Source organism: Thermobia domestica, chromosome 13 (assembly GCF_964235325.1).
Source record: "Thermobia domestica chromosome 13, izTheDome1.hap1.1, whole genome shotgun sequence".
In the NCBI taxonomy this organism is placed as follows: domain Eukaryota; kingdom Metazoa; phylum Arthropoda; class Insecta; order Zygentoma; family Lepismatidae; genus Thermobia; species Thermobia domestica.
The window spans coordinates 84,401,256-84,419,930 of NC_137466.1; the positions used below are offsets into that span (position 1 = coordinate 84,401,256).

The 18,675-nt window shown below is 33.0% G+C and overlaps 1 protein-coding gene across 6 annotated transcripts in view; it reads left to right on the plus strand.

The window, feature by feature from the left end:
* Window positions 1–12,354, plus strand: part of cnc (NFE2 like bZIP transcription factor cap-n-collar) — a 546,339-nt gene extending 533,985 nt beyond the window's left edge. For 5 of the 6 annotated variants that reach the window (XM_081735988.1, XM_081735986.1, XM_081735985.1 and 2 more), the window contains 6 exons: window positions 160–323; window positions 1,648–1,833; window positions 3,421–3,525; window positions 5,136–5,323; window positions 6,380–6,553; window positions 8,961–12,354. In XM_081735988.1, coding sequence (XP_081592114.1) covers window positions 160–323; window positions 1,648–1,833; window positions 3,421–3,525; window positions 5,136–5,323; window positions 6,380–6,553; window positions 8,961–9,134 — 991 coding nt within the window. In that variant the 3' untranslated portion in view covers window positions 9,135–12,354. The remainder of the gene's footprint in view (window positions 1–159; window positions 324–1,647; window positions 1,834–3,420; window positions 3,526–5,135; window positions 5,324–6,379; window positions 6,554–8,960) is intronic. The other variant, XM_081735987.1, reaches the window with a different exon arrangement.
* The last annotated feature ends 6,321 nt before the right edge of the window (window positions 12,355–18,675 follow it).

An 18,675-nucleotide genomic window follows, 5' to 3' on the forward strand; every position in this document is an offset into this window, starting at 1 on the left:
TGTTTTTAAAGATGTTTTATGTGCGTTTAGCTATTATAATATAGTTTTTTTTCATAAGACTAAAAAGCATGGTATTAAATTTACTTCTGTATATGAATGTCACATTGCTATTGGACAATATGATAGTTTTATGTATTATAGTAAGTTTATGCATTTCAGCACTGCTCATCACAAATACCGTCCTTATGATTATAGTTACTCAGGACGGCAACACTCTGGAACAGCAGTTGGCACCACTGATGGTTCACATAGAATACCTCCACCTGTGGCTCAGAAGAAGCATCATATGTTTGGAAAACGTTACTTTCAAGACCAAGGCACAGGTGAGTCAAGTAATTAATCTTTTAACTCGAATTATTACATTCAAAAAAGTCCAGAATAAAGTTAAATTCAGTTTTAATTTCTATCAATTCAGTCTTATTGTCTCGTAGTTTGAATGTCAGCTGTCCAGTTTTTGGGCTATTTGATAGTTTTGTTACTTTTTAAATACTGCTGTTTATTCAATAATCAAAACTATCGATATTCCATCCGTGCTTTGTTTTATTTGCACGATACTGTTGTTATTATTATTATTTTACTGTACCTTGAACTTATCTACGCACGGAAGGATAACAAGTATATAAATGTAAGGTTGAAGACGCCAAAATGATCTGGGAGCATACATATATTGTGAAAATAGCCACTGAATTTCAGTATCGTAGAAAGTCACTCTCATACAACTGTCATATCCCTTCAAAAGCCTTCTTCACGTGGTTTAAGACATGAAAATCTCCCCATAACTAAACAAGTCTTATAGTACAGAATGATGCTTCATGTATTATTTCCTAGTGAAAGCGGTTTAAGTTACTACCGTTACGTGTACCATGTGTGAACAGGTATTATAAATCTAGTTTTAGTCAGTGAGCTTTAGAATCGTAGGTTCCTAATGTATCAAATCGTAACTCAGTATCTCCACCAGTTGCAGAAAATCCAGCAATATTCAATTTGAGTATTCGTAATAAAGGTCTGTTACGTTGAGACCAATAGTTAGATATCTTGGATATTTATTTATATTCTTCTAAGCTTCTGTCTGCAAATGGCATGTCTTAGAACAGTTTAGAATTCGCATGTAATTTTGAACTAACTTATTGACATTAATACAGATGTAATTTAGTTATTTATTTGTTGGTTTTACGTCGCATTCTTATAAAGAAAAAAAAACTAGACTTTACTGACGTTGAACACTGAAATTTTATACATCGTTGAGTTAACTTGCTAATCTGATGGACACCAATAAATAATTCACCTTATCACAAGTTTGTAAAGGAGAGAATATGATAATGTAATATACTTGAAATAATGCACAATAATATGCATTTTCAGACGAAAATAAACATCATATATACTGTATATATGGGATAAAGAAGCGTATGTACCTCTGTTGAACGGATTCCTGGCTTCGCTTTTCAGTGGATCATAGGATGTTAACTATTGACTTAGCAAGATGAGGCAATTGTGGAGCTACAAAATAACAAATTTAACTTTTGCTGAATATTTTCCATGCGTCTTTGAACACACTAAGCAGAATATTTCAGATATTGAAGTAAAAGATACTAATAGAGGTGAAAGGTAATTAAGAATTATTAGATTGTGCTTTTCTGTTTGCAGGAGGATCTTCACTGAGCAATCACAGTAGCGGAGGGATTCACCCTGTACCTATCAAGTATGAGTACGGTGAAGCTGGTGCCACTGCTTCCACTACGCCTTCGTTTCATGGTCCAATTGATGTGGCGGCTGCCAAACCACTGGAAATGAAGTACAGTTGTAGTATGGAATTCGTGCGGAATCACACAGGTAGGAATGACTTTAGAACTACATATTCTGCACAAGCTCTCTACATTGTCAAGATGACACACTAAAATTCGTGCAATTTTTCATTTGCAAAATAACTGTCAAACAAAACATAATATTAAAACTTGGAAAACATAGGGTCCTAGAATATAAAAAATATTATGAGATATTGTGACAAGAATAACGAACGTATTACTTAAACCATGAATAAAGAAAATACTATGAAATAGTGTGGCAGGAATTTTGGACATGTTACTTAGACTATGAAATATAATACATCCAACCTTTAACACTCTCCAAGTCAGTTATTTTATAACATTCTCTATCTCTTGAGTATTACGTCCCCCAAATTAAGATATTGTCTTTTATTCTACATTATTAAAAATAAATAAATAGATTAATTAATTAAATAATCCTAAAGAAGTCTTGAATTTTAATTTAAGTGAATTATTTGTTAATACCTTTTTTCATGATCTGTGTATTAGGCATTGAATTGTAAGTAGAAGAGAAGAATAAGGTAAAAATCGCGTATCTATTACTTCGTTAAATTAGAAAATATACTTTACTGTGGAACTAAGAGATATAAAAGCACTAAGTAAGGGGAAGTCATATCTATTACTCTGACAGTAAGAAATTGTCAATAGACTATGAATTATGAATGTATCTTTATGAATAGGCCATGTGCGTATATGGAAAGGAAACCTATGTAGAAACTTTCTAATAAACAGACTCGTTTATAATTACTGCAGAATACACACACACACAATCACCTTTCTCAATCCATAACAATATAATCCAGTAGTATAATCCATAACAATGTAATACAAAAGAATGCATTCATATAGCTATGATGTACTGCAATTGAATATAAAAGATGTAGAATCGTTGTTTAAATTCAGAATAATTGGAAAGAATATTTAATAATATTTTTTCTTTCATTGGTTCAAGAATTTCGACAACAAAGGCAATAAGTTTATGATAATATAATTATAAATTTATATTACTACTAAAAGTTAAGAAAACAAATATTCGTTTTACTGAGATCAGTTTGTAGTGTTCATTCGATGACAAATATTATATCATGGAAATATAATCAGTGGCAGGAATATCTCGTATCAGATAATCCTCTTTGTTTTATGTTACAATTTGTTACGTGTTACTTAAAAAAAATTGCAAAATATTAACATGGTTCAGATTTTATTATAAGTAACAGTTCTGCTTTCAGTTATTGTGTGTGTATACTCAAATAATAACAGAAATTTATTGGCTAAAATGTAACGAAATTGAAACAAAATAAATAAAACAAAAGATTTTGCCTATTTAATATTTTAATAATTGCAGCAAATGTATAACAGGTTAGAGTAGCCGTATGAGTACGTTCTTAAATGTAACTCACTTCTTAAAAAGTGAGTTGTATTTAAAATATTATTTGTAAATACCTATTTACTTTCTTAAGAATTTAGAAACTAATGTTTCGTCAGTTTAAGTAGAGTAAATATTTAATCGTAAAGGAACACTCGTACACCTTTGGTCATTCTCTTCTTCTCTTAACTTTATGTATTTTATACTTGATTTGCATTTATTTTGCAGAACCAAGGCCGCATTTGGAGCATATTCATCACAATCATTCGTATCATATGCCACCAGAGAACACAGGCGTTTTGCAAAGGCCTGTTGCTAGGGATAAAAATAAAGGTAAAAATTTTCTTGTTTCATGATATTCTAATAACTTTCACAAGTTTGACAAAACTTTCCATAATACACCATATTGTTCATACTCAAAATATTACTGTGAATTTAGTGCCTGGAAATTGATAGAAAATTATTCAAAATGTGATATTAATATTTTATTATTATTTAGAAAATGCTAATATATATTACAGTATAGCAAATTACAGTATAACAGACCCTTAATTTATAAATAAGAAAAGGTTTTTGTTCCGGATAATTACGCAGGAAAAAAAAATGAAAATTTTCCACCGGTGAACAAAGACTTCTTGCAGTTACACAATGTTTTTGTAGCAGCAAGAAGTTTTTGTTCACCAGTTATTTGCTAAACACCTTCTTAACAATGTTGACATCCGGCGGCTTAAATTCGACGTCTAACATGTGTTCGAATTTAAATATAAACTTACAAAGGAGCAAGTTGAGTACGTTTTGAGGTTATTGGCCAAGAAATATTCTTTAGTATATATACACTTAAGTGCCAGAAATCATGGGATAGTGGGATAGCAGTAGGGAATTATTTGATGTCACGCAAACATCACGGAAAAAAATATCGAACGGCGCGAAGCAGAATTTTAATACTATCAGTTGGATTTTTGAGGCCATGGATCCAAGTTATCAACACTGTACTCTTCAAGCTGATGGTGCCACCATAATTGTTTGGAGCATGTTTACACGGCATGGTTTAAGGACCTCTGCTCCGCTTGAGCCGGACATTGACCGACCATCGTTATATTCAGCTACTTGATAACCTCTGTAGCCCTTTATGCACATCCATTTATCCCGTCAACAATGGGAATTTCCAAAATAAATGCACCATACCACCGAGCTGCAATGGTACGCAACTGGTTTGAGGAACATTCTGGCCACTTCCAAAGCATGGTGTGCCCCTAGATCTCCGTACATGAACCCTATCGAACACATGTGGGATATCATCGAACAGTGCCCAGGAACCTTCACCTTCAGAAACCACCGAAGTGTGGATAGCAGTCGAGGCTGCATATCCCTCGAGCGGATTACGAGTGACTTGTCGAGTGACTTGCAAGTATGATACAAGATACTCCATTGCTTGTTTCGAAAAATTCAGAGATGCTACTTTTAGTAGCAAGACATCATGATCAACGACGTCAAATGGCTTGCTAAAATCAGTATAAATGACATCTACTTGACCACCATTATCTAATTCTGTTGCTATAAATTTTGTTAAAATTGATAAGTTTGTCGAAGTAGACCTATTACGTCGGGACACGTAATACTGTAATACTTTGTATTATCAGGCAAAGCTGTATCTCTTTAATATGTCCTCTTGTAATTTATATTTTTCATTACAGTGAACAATTAATTCACATAAGGCAAAATATGTTAAATATGTTGTAATGCAAATAAAATATATTTGTATATGTGTCGTTTAAGTATCCCTTTCTCAAAACATCAATATATGACTTATATGTATTAAATGTATTATCTAAGTACTAGATGAGTAACTAGAAAAATTCTTCTATTAAATTATATTAAGATTTAAAAGTTCTGTAAATAACTTCATATTCATTGAAAACGATTGTGTGTTTCTTCTTGTATAGGCCGCAAAGCTGACGACGAGCACCTGACAAGAGACGAGAAAAGAGCTCGGGCCATGAATATTCCTATTACAGTTGATGACATAATAAATCTTCCAATGGATGAGTTTAATGAACGTTTATCGAAGTACGATCTTACAGAAGCACAGTTATCTCTTATTCGAGATATCAGAAGAAGAGGGAAGAATAAGGTATGTGCAAAGAATTTCGTTTTCTCATATTAACAATTCAATATGTGGCGGGTGACATTAAGTAAAATAATATGACATTGCGGTGCATATGACGGTAAGATTTACATAAATAAAGAAAAGGAAAAAGTAGAAAAAGAAAATTCGCAGTTATTTTGAAAACAAGTCAGAGAGAGATGTAGCGAAAGATGTAGAGTGTATACGTAGTATACCAAATCTTTTTATTTATTTATTAATTTGTTATTAAAATATATTGTATACTGACTTTAATTAGACGTAGTTCACGGATACACACTGAAAATCGAATATATACTCTCCTTGTTTACTTATTGTATTCATTTCTTCGAAATAAAGAAAAATATATATGTGCATAATCAATTATTTTACCCTTCTTTGGAAGAGTTTATTTCTATATTCCAATCTTTTGTTTCATCTTTTGTGATATAAGGTGTTTTAGGTAGGGGGTCAGCAAGTAACAAAGTCTTTGTTCTGATATCTCGATTATTTAATAATGATGGAGATTTGGCTGAGAAACTTTTTTTTTTCGTAAAAGCTCGGAGCATTCATCACAAATATCTTACTGGAAATGTGTGGCTTGAAGCCGACAAATCGTCGGTTTTTATATATATATATATATATATATATATATTACGAGAGCACCGAAAATTATAAACCAAAGGTATGCGTAGAGCGATAACACAGTAAGAAAAGTAGTTGTTTGACAATTCCCTGGGGCCCTTATATCGTTCCATCGAAAAACTAGAATTTCTTGTACGTTATATTCTTGAACCTGATTGAGAGTATACCTACCAAAAATGTTAACATTAAATCTCTGCAACAGAACTTGAAAATTTAGGATCCTTTTACTGAAGATGTTGCCGATCATAGCAATTCTCTGTAGAAGGAATAACGAAAAGCGTTTGTAAAATCCCTTTATTCAAAAATACATTTGTTTGTTTTTAAGTGTAAATCTTTATTTCTGTTTCTAACTAATATTTAATTTCTAGTCCGAAAAAGGATAATGAAATGAACTTGTAAATATTTGCATTTTTCTTATAGGTTGCTGCCCAGAACTGCAGGAAAAGAAAACTGGATCAGATCTTAAGTTTGGCTGATGAAGTGAAACAAATGCGAGAACGCAAACAACGCCTGCTGAGAGAGAAAGATTACATGTTGTCAGAACGTCAACGTCTGAAGGAGAAATTTGCTCAGCTGTATCGCCATGTCTTCCAGGTACACAATATTCACGTTCTTGTTCTAATGTTTCTGTTACTTCCCCTATGTTCTGTATGGTTGCGAAATATGATCGCTTACTCTGAGACTGGAAGTATTTGAGAACAAGATCCTGAGACGAATATTTGGACCCAAGAGGAACTACATAATTTATACCATTCACCAAACAATGTTAGGGTCATCAGGTGGGCAGGTCAGGTAGCCAGAGTGGAAGAAAGTAGGAAAGCTTTCAAAGTTTTAACTCGAAGTCCAATCGGAAAACGACCATTAGGAAGACCTAGGAGCAAATGAGAGGAGAATATTAAGATGAATCTCGCAGAAATAGAAATTGGATCCAGTCGTCTAAGGACCGAAGTCAATGGAGAGCTTTTGTGAACGCGGCATTGAACCTCCGGGTTTCATAGACCACGAAATTAGGTAGTTAGTTACTTCCCCTTTCTCTTTATGATACGCGCAGCTCCCTTCTGTAGTATCACACCTCGAATGCCCTTCAGCTCTTTCCTTTTTGATTTCAAGTGTTCATATTTCTAAACCATACAATCTCTTAAATGAATGCTTCCTTTACTGCCATTGTCACGTTCTTTCTGCAAGTAACAAGAATTTATATATGATATACTGTGTTCTGTTATGTATACTATATAATTGTACACTGTGCACTGTCTTTTGTTTAAATTTTGTTCTTAAATTATATCTTAGAACTTGAATTTTTTATAGTGAAGTAATTGGTTGAACAATTTTATATCTTTCTATAATAATTATTTTGCAGATGCTGAAGTATTGTAAGAATTTGTAGATATGTGCTTCATTTTACGTTGTTTTTTTTTCTCCGCGTCATCTGTAGAATGTCGACATACATTTTTATATATTGTAACAGAATCTCGTAAATGTATGGAGATGGAACTGCGATAAATTCAAGTTCTAAAAATTTATTTGAATAATATGATCGAAAGTGTCAATTTTTTATAGGATTGTCTTTAGTTGGGCGCTCTGTGAGATTATAGTATGCGTCTCTCACTCTCAGTGGCGATTTATAATCGGATTGACTTTAGTTTGCGTTTCTTATTCTCAGTAGCATAATGGACAGATGTTCTTACGCTGGTGGCGGAATTAAATGCCTTGCAGTTATGCCTCTCGTGGAAGTCATGGTTATTCTTAAACTGTCAACATTGCTGTATACTTGCCACTAAGCTCGAGTGGCAGTAGTTATTTGCTGTTACTGCTTTTCCATATTTCTTCTCTAGAAGAAGAGCTATAAATTGGCCAGTCGAGCACTTTCGTCACATTTGCTATTGTGTCGTTACTTAACGGTGTACAATACCCGCGCTATCTTTGATTTTGAATCCCATGATTTACATTCGGAATTATTTTTCTGGTTTCATTGAAATGAACTGGAATATTAATGTTTTGATTTTGCTGGTTTCTTCTTCATGTTTAGTTAAATGTTTCTTGCTTTCTGAAATAAATTTGTATATATAAAGTTAACACTTTATTATTTAAATTAAATTTTATGTATAAATATTAAATTCTATGTAACAAAATTTAATTTTCATGAAAATGCATTTAAACAAACTTGAAGAAGTAATCAGTAAATTCAGATCACTAAAATTCCGGCTCATTTCAAGGAAAAGAGCAAAATAATTCCCTATATAAACCAACAGATTAAAAATATACACTACACAGGCACTCAGTACTTTACTTTCTTAGAGTGGCGCTAAGCCGACTGACAGAGTTTAAACTTGAATATTGCGCATGCGTAATAACTTATAATGGTTAATGGGGTGGGTACTGAAAGAGGAAAGAACTCCACTTATATGGTCAGTCGCAATGGAGCACAGAACACTGTGTTACCGTAGTTCGTAGTTATTACGAAACTAATTCTGTGCCAGAAATGCAGCGATTTTTAGACGAAACTTTAATGTTGGTCTTTCCACGGTTTCAGGAGTTAGCACTGTTCTTGGAGTTCCATATTTCACATCCACACTACCAGTCTCTTCAAACTCATTCCACCCAAGCCAATATGGTACGAGACGGAACCTTACCATGTCGACCAACATTAAAGTTTCGACTAAAAGAACGTTGCACTTCTCGTACAGACTAGTTTCGTAATAACTACGAACTGAAGTAACATGATGCTCCATTGTGATTGACCATATAACGTGGTGTTCTTTCCTCTTTCGATTACCACCCCGCCAACCAATATGTTATTACGCTTGCGCACTATTCAAGTTTGAAATACGTCAGTCGGCTCGGAACCACCCTTTCTAATGGACTTTAATGCATTGGTAGAATAGTTTGTGTAAGCATATCAGTTTTCAGAACGTAACATTTCCTTACTTTAGTTCATATGTTTAAATCAAGTTAGACATTTGATGTAAATCACAACATGATTCTTTTGTTTTCTTTTCAGGCCCTTCGTGACCCTGATGGTAATCCATATTCTCCATACGAGTACAGTTTACAGCAGTCAGCCGATGGCACAGTGCTTCTTGTTCCTCGTACAAATGCAACAGGTGTTGTTGAAACGGATATGAATGTTATTCCGCATCAGAAATTCAAAGACGAACACCACCAGAAAGAGTGAATGAAGAAACTACAATTTTATTTGTAAACTCTTTATCCGAAGCCAGTGCTGAAAGAAACATAAGAATATATTTGAACTTGTGAATTTGTTTTCTTTCTTTTTGATAATAAAAAATAACATTTCAGATATGTTTAATATCAGTGAAACAAGGTTTCTTTCCCACGAGAATTGGACGTTTGGTGGGCAGGACGTATATTTATGACTTTATTCTAGAAAAGAATAAGAAGGAAACACTGTGTTGTGAGTACTCAGGTTGCCCTCCTTTATTGTTGTACATAATCCATTACAGAACTCTTAATTTCTTCCCGATTGTTTTGTTCGTTAACTAAACAAAAACTGTAGAACGAGTATAAAAAACGCAGGTGTAATTTGGTAATAAAACAAGGTTTATTTTCTAGTATGTTGTAATATGTGTGTGTACATATGATTTAAGAGTGAAGGATATGTTCATTACGTATATATGATAATCATTCTGCTAGGTAGACATTTTAAAGTGTTAGAGTGTCTTACGGTTATTAATTTGTTGTTACTTTAATAATAATTACGTCATGCGTGAAGTTTTTATTTTTATATCTACATTTATGGTAGAATATGGTGTGCAGAAATCCCAGTGAATAATTTGAGGTGTTAGAAGATAATCACACTATTACAGGTCCAGTACTGTATAAGATGATGGCTTTGTTAAATGATAAGCGCCTAAGAACCCAGGTTTAAAATTCATGAAAATGATACCAGAATTTGGTTGAATGAACCTAACATAACCCAATAAGATGCTTTAAAAAAATGTGTTAAATGACTTCCCTATTATAATGATGGGGCACTGGGTTCAATGACGTCATAAGCCATATATTAAAGCAGAACAAAGTATGGATTAGTGGCATTCTATTTGCACTTGAATCATGTCTTTATATGTTCATCTTGTATTTAATAGTGCGAATGATACATATGTAAAAGAAATAATAGAACAAAGATAAATTCTGTACATTTCAAAGCAATGTTCGGATGTCAAATATGTTAAGGTATCATACACAAGAATTGAAAGGCTATGCCTATAATTTAATATCTAAATGAACATAAAACAGTAGAAGATGGTACATTACTTTGGTTTCTAAGTCAATTTTTCAGAGGAGAACCTAACAATAAAATTCTTAATTTTTTTTTGGTAAGTCATAGTACATATTTTGCTTCTTTCATTGAGAAAATATAGCATATTTTTTCTACATGTAAATAAATATATAAATTAAATTGACTTTGAAGGCTATTCAGAAAAAAACAAGTTGATCTCATAAAGCCCTGAGTGGACATTTCTTCTAATATATGAAGTAATGTTAAAAATAATTCCTGTAGTACAAATAAACGGTCTTGAGTTCATGTGAAATTGCACAGAGTTGCTAACTTTTATCAATGAATCAAGTCCTGGAAAGAAAATTTAAAAAGAGAAAGAAATGATACCCAAAGAGGTATAGATAATCTCTGTCAGATACAAACACAATAGATAGAACAGAATCCATTTGAATCTGTTAAAGTAACAGGAGTCCACTTACAATATGTTACATTCCTCATAAGAACACAGTGAAACTATGTGAACGCTTTAATTACAACAGAATTTCATAAACTTATATAGCAACAGCTTTGCTATAAATAAGTAAAGCGGGAAGGTTGTACAAGTTTGATTTACTCCCCCTTTTTTTCCTGTTTTCTTAATGAAGGCGTACTAGAAATGTAATAGTGTTCATTTAGTGTTTGGAGGCAAGGCTAACATCTATGTTGGCTGATTGAAAACAATAATCTACCTTCTCCATCATTTCAACTTTGTATGTATATTTCTAAAGCTTTCGTAAGATGTTAATTTTCAAGAAAGAAAGAAAAAAATACTATACATACACAGGAAGACTGTGCAAAGCCAGACTTGTGAAATTGTAATGTAAATTTGTTAGCCTTAAAAAGGCAAATGCCGTATTGTAAAGATATGTGAATACACAAATATTTTTATATAAGAATTATAGAATGAAGATTGCTTAAGTAAAAAAGAAAACAAAGAAATATATATATTTATGTATATATTGAAAATTGTTTTAAATATTTTTTAAAAAAAGAAGATAGATTATTCAGATATTCTTTCTACATAAGAAGAAGTAGTAGAAATTACTTAGACATATTTTTGTATATAATTACTTCCGAATAATAAATACGCTATCCAACATATTTACATATACGTATGGTGCCCAAACTAGTAACTTCTGTGGTTGCCTTAAAAAGATATATTCCGCTATCTGTGTGATTTATTCTATGGAAGTGAGATTATAATTCTGTAAAAAAAAGTTTTTTTTTTTTTTTTTTAAATTTTAGTAAACATTTTAATTTTCCACAGGTACATTGTATCACGGGGTAGAAATGTAAAAAATATGCTAGTGTTGTTTTGTTATTAGTATTTTTTTTTAACAAGGCGCAAAAGAAGTAGTTTAAATGTGTTCTTCTAGATTGTTTTCATGTCGTGAAGTTAATTTTGTTTTGAATCACAATTTTTAACATGTTTAGTTTATTTTTTTTTTTAATCTTTGTCAAATAAACAGAAGAAAACAAAGGACGCAAGAGCATTTGAGTCTTGCATATTTTGATAAATACATATATACCAAAGCTCAATTTAGACAGTGATAATGAAATTGTTTTAAAATGTATACATATGCCTTTTTGTGTATTAAGGTGGTAATAGAAAATATGTTGTCTTTTCTGTAGGTATTTTTTTAAAATCCTGTCCGTTTCTGTAAAGAAAAAACAAAGCCCTTGTATTTTACTTACATTGGTGTTAGATCATCTCTTCTATCTTTTTACTATTTAGTGAATATAAACTGTTTGTACCTAAACCAGCATTTATGTGTTGAATATATTTGCGTATTTTTAAATTGTTGTTTGTAATTTTTTTTATTATCCGTAACAACAGGCGAAAGAAACGAGTTGTCTTTTTTTCTGTAGTTCTTATCATTGGTACTTGTTTTAAGTTGGGTGGGTTTTAAAGTGTTATTAGTCAGGCTTTTACTACTGTAGTTGTGTATATGGCAATATCTTATTATTATTATATGAGATATAATGCTGATAAAATGATGCTTTTTCATGCCTTCAAATTGTTCTAAAATATAAATTGGTCAGTATCTTGTTTCTTGAATATTGTGATTCGTGAAATGAATGATAACAGTCTAAATATTAAAGTTTTTTCACTTTTTCTGGATGTTTTACTCATTCTGTTGTATACATGTATAAAATGAGGCATTACTGTAGAATAAACTCAAGGGTAATAACGCTGCTTGCGATGAATAATTACTTTCTGTTTGGCTCGACATTTAAACTTTTAGTAGTTTTGTTAACAATTCCAAAATGTTGTTTGTGAACCATGTTCCGTGCAAAATTCATCCCTATATACACAACGATGTGTTTCCTTATTTAACTTTACTTTGTACTGGTCTCAATCTTTTCATAATCTAAGTCACCTATCGGAGTTTTACTGACACTTCACCAGCATTTAGAAATACTATGAAATATATTAACTTCAAGATTTTAGGTTGGATAAAGGATACTGTATCACTTGGAACCTTGAAAAAATGAAATATATAAATTTTACGTCCCACGCTTATGCCGGTTACACTAAATGAGACGGTGATTATGAGAAATGAATGAAATGGTGGAGTGAAGAAAGTGGGAGGAAACGGAAGAACCCTGAGAAAACCCATCGCACACGACGTTTGTCCACCACAAATTTCACTTGGCGCGAGCTGGGATCGAACCAAGGACCCCATGCACCAAAGATGAACGCTCTACCACTGAGCCACCGCGGTCCCCACTGTATCACTTGAATTAGGACGTCATACATTATGAAATGAAAATAACTGATTACTTTAGTCGCATTAAATCCTAATCGGACCAATATTGGAAGATATTTCACTCGTGTAAACGAGTGGCGTGCGGTACTGTTTCCGATCAGGGAACAAGCCATGAATAATAATTCACCCTTCGGCATTGTCAAATAGAAGGTAATGTTAGCATGTGTTTAACATGGAAAACACCATGTTCGTCAGTTTTCTCGAAGTTCTTCCATTTCCCCTCACATTATCATTTCACAAATTATTCCATAACCATCCGTCTTCTTTAGCCTAAATGACGCAATCGTGGAACGTTTAAGACTTCATTTTAATTTTACTCATGCTCGGCCAATAGTGCAGCTGGTCGATTTCCAGGAACATCTAAGAATCATGGAAATCATTTTTCTACCTGTAACAGTGTTCAAAGTTGCTATGCTGTTATTTTTTGAAGTAATATCACGACAAAGGGAGAATGAAAATTTCATACTTTATTTCGTTAAATATTTCCTCTGCTACAGAGCTTCTTAGGTAATTTTGAATTCTATTGGAAGTTCTAGCAAACGTAGTTGAGTTCATCAAATCGTTTGCTACTTTCTAAAGATATCTTGTAATCAAATTCACCAGTTCAATGTAGTTGCTCTTGTTCTTTGATTTGCTACCGTCTCTATGTCTTCTATAATCCGATCCCTGCTTTTGCTAAAACAGACCGTTTGCACTAATAGACTGAAATAGTGATGTCGTCATTTCCTCTTCGTTACCATGGTGATCGCCATGTTGTTTTCTAAACAAATGCATGAAGCGATAGGAATACTATGAAATATACTGTTAATAAGAACACACATTTAATAATAATTTTAGAATATTTTGAGGACAAAGTAAAGTTGACAGGAAAACATACAGATTAAGAATATGTGTCCACTATTTAGAAAGTTTACGAGTAAAATCTAGTAATTAACGAAGTAACATATAAAGAACCTTTTTCTAGGGGGGACACATCTCTAAATAACCTGATAAGATAGAAATTGCATAAGTGATGCCAACGCCATTACCAGGTAATGCACAATGAACAAAAGCAACTAGACGCAATGCAAATACTCGTAAGGTACAGACTGATGAGCTGTCGGCATAATGAAAATAGAACAAATACTTGATTTGTCTGCAAGGAAAAATAATAGGCTACTTTGAAATCTTTGATGTTAATTATATTGACATATTCAGATATTTCACGCCCACCCTTTAAAATGTGAGTACATAGTTATAGTGGCTACAAAATAAAGAAACGATCAATAATAATAATAATAAAAAAAAAAGACGAAACTTGTAACTATATGCGTTCTGAGAATTTTTAATCTGGACCAATTTCTGGTCGGTTAACATGCATCGGATCTTTCGTTATATTTCGTACTTACCTTGAAAATATAACAACAAGGAAACATCCAATTATGAGAGGTTCAGCATAAGTTTTAAACACTATTTTTGTAGACCTACACGTTTGGAATGTAATGTGTGATACCGATGGTACTAAATAATTTTTTCCACAATTATTTAAATTTAATGTCCGAAAATAAATAAGCTAAATATATTTTGACACAACGTAACCTCCAAATGTATAAATTACAAACTCTGTGATATCAGGGAAAATATTTTACTTTCAACGCTTGACATATTTTAACATATTATTTATCTAATTGCTTTCTTTTTCTGTTTTCGTAGTTTCATTCATTGGATTTTGTCTTTTACACATTCAAGTGTTTGTTTTCTCTAATGTTCGTAATCCGGAAGTTAACACGTCACTGTTTTCGCTTTGTACTTAGATGCTTAGGCCATGTTGTTTAGAAAATATAACTACGATCACCATAGCAACGAGACGGATGTGACGTCACACTGTTTCAGTCTATTAGACATTTTCTTTTTCTGTTTTCTTTTACATTTTTAATATTTTTAATATCATAGAGATGTTGATGATCTACTTGACCGTCAATCCTTGTGTAATCGAATGTCTTTACGCAGTACTTGGATGGAAATGTTTTTGAAACTATTTATGACACAGACTATTTATAATAATAATAATAATAAAAACTAAATTTTGAGACATTCTAAAAGTCTTTTTAGAAACAAAACAAACATGACTAATATGACAATTTATCACTTGATGAACACTCAGTTAACCGTCTCGTAGAATTATAGTGAATACTTAGAAAATGCCTAGTATAAGATTTTATTTTTGTTTTAAGTACTGTAAGGCAAGGGAAGGTCTGCCATTTAAAATAACCCTGCATATCATAAAGATTAATAAACGAAAAGAAGACAATTTCACTTGATCTATCATACACTGGCTGGTTCATTTCTGTCCAAGACGAAATTTACGAATTCGTGAACCTACAACCATTACCAATTACCTATTCCGTTGCCGCCTTATTTGCACAAGTTTTAACTAGCAGTATGCACATCGAAGCATTCCAAGTTTTTATCAAAGAAGTGATACATTATCATACACAACGTTATACACAAGGGATGAACGAATTCCTTTATTCCTTAGCAAATTAAAATTACACAAACAAACTGAACTGTATGCAGCACTGAATTCCACTATGCCTAATACAGTGGATGGAACAGGTCAAACGCACAGCTTCCACTGGCTTTCTCCGTTCCTCGCTATGTTCGTGTCTGCTCGGATTTATTCGGAAGAAAACATTCCTCATACCATCGACAACTGAATGTTGAACAGCGTTGCACCCTTACAGAACAGACGATATGGAGTTTGGATGTAGTAAGGCAGCGGTGGAACTTATTTTCCGTAAAAATGCAGGATTTTAAATAATATCAATTTTAGTTGGAGATGCACAAAAGGGAGGGAACAAGCTGTTCCCTCTGCTCCATGGGGACATCGCTACTGGAAAACATTTAAAATATATTTGATAACTGACACTACCAAAATGTCCGACAGCCGCATTCTAGTGGTAGCGGTTATCAAATTCTTTAGTGTTTTCTCACAAATGTATGGTACAAGCATTTTAAGTACTTCGTTTTAAGAAGATAGTAACAAAAAAGGTATTAGACTAGTCGTACTTAAACGTTTCATTTCATTTCAACTTCTGGAATAAATGAGTCTGAAACGATATCACACACTGCATCTCACAGCTCGAAGAAGGTTCAATTTAGCCTTATATGTTGATTTGATTGATTTTGAGTTTAACGTCCCGTTCAGCAGCGTCGTATATGTTCAGTGCTCATAATTAGATAGCATTCATATTCACGTCTATATTGTCTCGCTGCTTGGTTCAAACTGAAGGGTCGTAGGTAGAGTATGCTGCATGCTAAAATCGATTTTTTTTTTCTTCTTTCGCTGATAAACTCAAACGATTCTGTCTGTCATACATTGTTGAATACATTGGCAGCAACAGAGTTCAATGCTGGTACAGAAAAACTATTAACCATTTTAAGATATATCGTAGTTTTAAGTACAAAATGATAGTGTCTTCAAAATTCGATTAAAAGAGAGCTAAGAAAGCTATTAAGTTCCGGTTTTATATATTTATATATAAAGAGAGAAGGCATTGAAGAAAGCCTTGGAAGGGTCCGAGCGTCAGAACAAAGGGGAATATGACGTCATCACTTTACAAATTCCCCCCTTTCTTTTTAGTGAGGTTTAAATTCAACATGTTTTGGTGAGCTTCTCTTTAACCCTAGATTTCTGAAGTTTTACACAATCAGTGGACCCTTTAGTTTTTATCTGAAGTTTTTCGGATCTCTTCGTCAACACAGAAGGGGGGGTTCAGAGGGGCTAAAGGGTAAAATAAGTTATATTTCTTGGCCAAAAATCCTACTTCCGCGATTATTGCTTCGCTCAGGTACATGATAGGGACACCTGAGTTGTACTTTCTGAAAGCCTACTCGATTCTCAGCAAAACGACGTTTGAATCATCATTCTACGATAATTAGGGACGTGTCATGGATTTTTTTTTTTTTTTTTTTTTTTTTTACATAATATCCTTTTTGTTATTACTGTCATTTGGGGCGCTTCGTGCGCTTTTCCCACATGGGAAAATATTTTTCCCGCTCTTAGCATTGAAGATAGGAGTTTGGTATTTGTCGCAAGTAATTAGTACCACAAATACTATTTTTTAAGTGATTTCCAGATCTGTATGTTTACCCCGGGCCGCACCAGAGGGCCTCAAAATAAAAAAAAAAAATCACTATTTTCCTCAATTTTCCCTCCTTAGGGATGTCCGAGGGAGATGGAATGGTAATGTCTGAAAGCTTACTCTATTCTGAAGAGAAAGACGTATGAATCATCATTTTACAATAATTAGGGACGTGTCAGGAATTTTTTAAAGTTTCTATAGGATCTTTGGCAAATTATGGGGATATTCGTAGAAGATGGAAATAATTTTTCCCGCCCTAATGTTGAAGGTAGGAGATTGGTACTTGTCACAAGTAATTAGTACCACAAGTACTATTTTTGCAAGTGATTTCTAGATCTGTATGTTAACCCAGAGCCGCGCCAGAGGGCCTCAAAATGGGAGAAAAGGGATTTGTTCACAAAAATCCCTATTTTCCTAAACTTTTCCCTCTTTAAGGGCGTTCGAGGGACATATGAGTGGTACTGTCTGAAAGCCTACTCTATTCTGAAGAGAACGGCGTATGAATCCTACGATAATTAAGGACGTGTCAGGAAATTTTTAAATTTTGTAGGATGCATTTTAGGAAACTTTTGAGCGTTTTTTGATGCTCTCCCAACATGAGTAAAAATTTTCCTGCCGTTACTATTGAAAACAGAAAATTCTAATTTGTCACAAGTAATTGGTACATTACGTAGTATTTTTCAAGATTTTTTTCAGGTTTGTGCGCAGACCCGGGAGGGGCTCAGGGGGTCCCAAACTTTGAAGAAGTTTTTTTTTTTTTTTTTTTGTCAAAAAAATCCCCTCAGGTACATGATAGGGATATGTAAGTGGTACTGTCTGAAAGCCTACTTTATTCTGAACAAAACGACGTATGAACCATAATCCTACGATAATTAGGGATTATGCTGTACCTTCTTGGCTGAAAGTCAACAAAAACACCTAAAAAAAACTCGTATCTTAAAAGTGTTAATAGGTATTCTAACTATTAAAAGTGCTTGAATGTGTATGGGCAAAGTGCTGAGAAGTGGAGAAAGTTTATAGTTTCTGTCCAGAAATCTTTTTATACATATCATTTGTCGTTTGAGTTTCATACTAAAAGTTTTTTTTTTTCTCTCATTTCTTTTCTGGATGATCTAGTATATAACAAATACTTAGCAAAGTGAAGTATGCACGTGCAAATTGACAAGAATTATTGGTGGTTAGTCCCGTAATTTAAAACATAAAAAACAAGTATGTGAAGAGCAATGCTAAAAGTGTTTAATAAGTTATTTGAAACATATCAAACACTCTCAGTGAATTCTACTGCTAAATTAATATAACTGGAGCGATTATTATATTAAGTTCAGAATAGCACTATTTATGGGATCTGTGAAGTTACGATTTATTATGCGCTTAAATTTGTAACAGGCAAAATCATGGAACCTAAATTACAGATCAACTACTCTGTGTTCATTATTTCGTGTTCTTTGCGGACTGTTTATGTCTATTTCAGCCTTAGCGTTTTAGCAACTTCAATAGATTATTTATCCATTTGGAATTTTTAATCTTTTTAACGTTTCATAA